General features: G+C 68.1%; 1 protein-coding gene across 1 annotated transcript in view; it reads right to left on the bottom strand.

The window, feature by feature from the left end:
• GAS2L1 (growth arrest specific 2 like 1) overlaps positions 1–4,730 on the bottom strand; it is an 11,603-nt gene that overhangs the window by 3,773 nt on the left and 3,100 nt on the right. Inside the window, exons 2-4 of the mRNA XM_026088364.1 lie at positions 3,309–3,987; positions 586–693; positions 49–135 (exon numbers count right to left, since the gene is read on the bottom strand). Of these exons, the coding sequence (XP_025944149.1) occupies positions 49–135; positions 586–693; positions 3,309–3,959 (846 nt within the window). The 5' untranslated portion in view covers positions 3,960–3,987. The remainder of the gene's footprint in view (positions 1–48; positions 136–585; positions 694–3,308; positions 3,988–4,730) is intronic.

The following is a 4,730-nucleotide window of genomic DNA, read 5'->3' as shown; positions in this document are numbered from 1 at the left end:
GGGGGGGGGGTCACCCCGCTTCCCGCGCCCCCACTCACAGAGCGAGGCGCAGCGGCACGGGTCGTGCTTGTCCAGGTAGTGCTCCAGCGTGTCCCAGCCGCCGCCGACGCGCACCATCACGTGGCTGCGCAGCACCTGCGGGCAGCAAGGCGCCCGTCACCGTCCCCTCCCGGCCTTCCCGGCCTTCCCGCCGGGAAGAGGGAAGCAGCCGCCTTCAGGCGCGGAGGTGCCCGGCGTGTCACCCCCCCCCTTCCCAGCGGGACGTGGCAGCAGCCCAGGGCCGGCTGCAGGAGAGCGAAGGGCGCCCAGCACCCTCGTCCCCTCCCAGGGACACCCGTCCCGCCCGCGTGCCGAGGCTGCTCATCCCGGCCCTCGGCTCCGGAGCCGCCGAGCGGATGTGGGTGCCCGAAGGGGGATGCTCCCGGCAAGCAGCAGGATCCCCAGGACAGCGACCGGCTGCCGGGACGGAGCCGGCGTGGGGCTGGGGAGCGAGACGCTCGTAACGCCGAAGCATCACCGGCAGCGCGAGCTTTCGGGAAAAGGAGGCGGGAGAAGGGTCCGGGCGGCGGCGGCGGCGGCTCTTACTCGAACAAAGATCAGCGCGTTGGAGTCTCCCACTTTGTATTTACCCTCCGAGACTTTGACCATGGGGAACTGGGACGGGCAGGTGCAGCGGCCCAGGATTTCTCGCACCTGCGGGCAGAGAGCGGCGAGAGGCCGAGCTGAGCGACGCCGCGGCATCGGGGGCCGCCAGCTTTCCCGCTCCGCCGCCGCCGCCGCTGGGCCCAGCGCCGCCGAGAAAAGCTGGCGGCGGATGAGCCCCCCCCCCCCAAATCCCCAGCCGAGCGCGGCGTTCCCACGCCCGGGAAGAGCCTTCCTCCCAAAGCCACGGTTCGGGCAGCTCGTCGCACCGCTGTAATTTCCTCGGCTCCCGGAGGCCCGGAATAGCAGCCGGAACGGCCCGGCCCTCCGGCACCGCCGTGGCTTTTTTAAGCGGAGCTTTGGTTTTCTCACACGCGCCCAAGCGCATTTTGGGCTGCCGTTATCCAAAAAAAAAATGAGGAGGAGGAGGAGGAAATATCAGCCGTGTTTAACCCCCCCCAGCCGGAGCCGCTCAACCCCTAAACCCTCCTTTCGGCTCCCAGAGAGGCCCCCTGGGGCTGGTTTTCACGTGGGTCCCCGGAGCCCCTTGGCGCCCCGCAGCCAGCTGCTGCCCCAGCAAGCTGAGAACGGACACAGCTCGGTTCACCCGCCGCCAGCTCTTCCTTCTCACAGCCGGTGCCCGGGACCTCCTGAAACAGGGCCCCAAAGCAGCTGGAGGGAGGGAACGGGGGGGGGGGGGATCATGGAGCCTCCGCCGCGATCTGCCGCCGCAGAGACCTCCAGGGCTCAGCCCCCGACCTTCCTCCTCCTCCTCCTCCTCCTCCTCCTCTCCTCTCCTCTCGCCAACCCCCCCAGCCACCTGCTGTATTGGGGGCGGCTTCGCCTCGCAGCCCGACTGGGAAGGGGGGGGAAAAAAAAAAAAGGGGGAAAAAAAGGAAAAAAGGCGCTTGGATGACGTCATGGATTACGCAAGCTCCGTCTGCGGCTGCCAGAGCCGGGGGAATCCCGGGACGCGGCCGCTTCCTGCCCCGTCCGGCATCCGGGGGGGCCGCAGCGGCAGCACCTCCCAGCTGCCCCCCCCTGCCCTCCCCTTCCCTCCCCGCCGCCCCCGGCTCATCCCCTGCCGCTGCCCGGGGCCCCTCCGGAGCTTCGCCCTGCTCCCAGCAGCCGGGGCAGGAGCTGAGGCCCRGGGGAAACTGAGGCACGGGGGGAACCGAGACACGGGGGGGAGCTTGGCCGCCGCAGCGAGGAGAAGAGCCCAGGAATCCCCGGYGCTGGGATGAGCCCCGGGATGAGCATGTTACGTCCCTGGCACCGGTGCCCAATTCCCTACGTAGCGCCGCGTTCCCCGGCCCGGCCGGCGGCGCGGGGCCAAGGCATCCAAGCAGCACCCGACGCCGCCTAACATCTCCYGGCGGCGGAAACCCGCCGTCGGCAGCGCGCCCGGACCGCGGCCGAAGGCCCGGAGTGACCGTTTCCGCCCGCGCGGGCTCCGTGCCCCCGGCGCGGCGGCGGCCGCCAAGGGTGTCCGGCTCCGGCAGGCTCCTCCCCGGCTCCAAGGATGCCCGTAAAAGCCCAAAGCAAGGCATTACGCAGCCGTGTCCTTCCCGCCRCCGGCCGGAGGCTTAACGAGCAATCAGGGAAAGGGCCGAAATTAAGAAAAGGCCGGGAGATTAGGGAGTCGGGGAGGGCAGGGCCCCCCCTCTTCCCTCCCCGGAGCGCTCGCATTCGATGCCGCCGTCTTAATCCGGCTGCCTTGCGCGCGCGGCCAGACCCCGCGTTAATCCCCTCCGGCTCTCTGTCCTCGGCCGGGCCGGCTCCGCATCGAGGCCCTGGAGAGCAGGAATAACCTCCGGCACCAGCTTGCCATGTGCCTGCCTGCCTGGAAAACCCCCTTTTTGGCAGCCCGGTGCCCCAAATCGCGGCAGGGCGGCCACGCGGCCGGGGGGGACGTGTCACGCCGGAGAGCTTCGGCTCGGCGCTCCCGGGGCGGYGAGAGAGGGTGCCGGAGCCCAGCGGAGCGTGAGTAAGCAATCCGTGCCCGGCCRCACTGCTGACTCCGTCTGCCAAAGGCTTTCCCGGAAAAACACCTCCGCCCTTCCCGTGCCCCGACTCCCACGAGCCTCTGCATCCCCGGAGGCACCCGAGGACGCTCACAAAACGCGTTTCGACCTGGTGGGTTAAACCCCAGCTGAGAACAGCTTTGGGTTCCCACCTGCCCAACGCACCCGAGTGCCGAGGCCACCGTCCCCCCCAGCATCCTCCGGACCGGCGAGGGGCTGGCGACTCCGGCTGGGCCAGGCCCGCATGGCCACGGAGCGACTTGGCTCACAAGCACATTTCAGACGCGGCTCCAAACCACCGTCACCACTCCTGGAGGCGAGGCGGGACAAGGAAAGAGAGCGGGCGGCAGYGGTGGTGACACCCATGTCCCACATCCCCCTGTGATTATGGCCTCTGCCTCCAAAATAAGCCATCACACGACATAAGGCGGCTCCCTAAGGCACAGAGAGCCAGTTGGGCAGATGGAGAGGACCTCCCATGGGCCACAGAGAGCCTGTTGGGTGGATGGAGAGGACCTCCCATGGGCCACAGAGAGCCCTGTTGAGCAGATGGAGAAGACCTCCCATGGGCCACAGAGAGCCCTGCTGGGTGGCCAGGAGGACCTCCCACATGCTTAAGGTATAAACAGGAGAGTATCTCACCAGCTCGTCCAGGTTCTTCAGGTCACACAAGGAGATGCGCTGTGCCCTGCTGGGGTAGACTGGAGACTCAGGGTCCAGGTTGTGGCTCTCCTGTTGCATGTCCAGGACCCCATAGGCGATTTGGTCCCTCATCTCCTCCTCGATCTCCTCCTCCATCTGGATCAGCATGGGGGCAAGCATCCCAAACTTAGAGCCCCTCCTGGCCACCTCCAGCAAGCACAGGACAAAGTTCTTCTCATTCTTCTTCAGCACTAAGTCATTGGTTTCAAACATCAGAACATCCTGGATGCCAAGGTCCTGCCGGCACCACTGGATGAAGTTGGAGACATTATCCCTGGCGATGAAGGAGCCAGGCACCACGTTCTTGGCCTGGAAGATGACCTCGTTCTGGGGGACACGCATGCAGGCCGCAGCCTCTGGGTGCTGCTGCTGGAACTCCAGGGCGATGCGGTTGACGTTGTTGGCGTGTTGGCAGAGGTCATAGCCTGTCTCCAGGGTCTCCATGAAGTTGTCRACCTGGATGTCCAGGTCATAGAGGGTGTTGAACCACTCGGCGAGGTCCTCCTTCATGGCGTAGAGGTACTCCTCGCTGGAGCGGAACGGGCGGATGCTCTTGGAGGCGGCGGACTGGATGTTGCTCTGGTCGGCCATGGTGAGCTGCTCTCCGTTGTGCGCCTCGCTTGGGGGAGAAGGTCACGGACTCGTTAAGGATGGACAAGGGCGGGCTGAACCCACCACCCTGCCTGCTCCCACGGCCCCTGCTAGCCCTCCGAGGGGTCTTGGCCTGCAGGGGATCTGGTGCGAAGCAGAATTCGGCCCGCGTGCTGGGTGACCCTGCGGCATGCGCTCCAGCCCCTCTGTGCCTCAGTTTCCCCCACCTCACCGGGGGCCAGGGGAGCCATCCCCACCTCCACAACCTTCTTCCAGCCAGACCTGCCAGCTCTGACCCACCTCGGGTTAACGAGCCACTCGTCACCCACCGTCCCCCAGGCAGCAGGGAGGAAGGGAGCCCCCTGCCCCTCCCCAAAGCCACCCAGCCTCCGTCACCCCGCGGGGTGTCACYGATGCGGGGTGTCACCCGGAGGAGACGAGGCGCCTGCCCGCGTGGCAGGGGATGGGGAGACTCCCGGACTCTGCCCCATGCGGGCGCCCGATGGGTGGCCGGGCTACGAGCCCCCCGTCCCCACGAGCCCCCGTGCGGCCGCCCGGGCTGGGGGCTGCGTCGGGCCCTGGGGGCTGGGGACAGGGCAGGGTGAGGGGGGGGCTCTGCACCCCGGGGGGGGGTCACCTGCCGCAGACCCTCCCGGGGGGGGGGCACTGACAGAAGCCCGCGAGCCCCCGTCCCCGCGGCGAGCCTGGCTGCTGGCCCCCCCCCCAGCCCCGCACCACCGGGACCCTCTGTCCAGGGGGGGGCCCTCGTCC

This window comes from Apteryx rowi, unplaced genomic scaffold (assembly GCF_003343035.1).
Source record: "Apteryx rowi isolate R43461 unplaced genomic scaffold, aptRow1 scaffold_768, whole genome shotgun sequence".
NCBI classification, from domain to species: Eukaryota; Metazoa; Chordata; class Aves; order Apterygiformes; family Apterygidae; genus Apteryx; species Apteryx rowi.
Note: the sequence above shows the minus strand (reverse complement) of the source record. Positions and strands in the feature narration are given on the sequence as shown.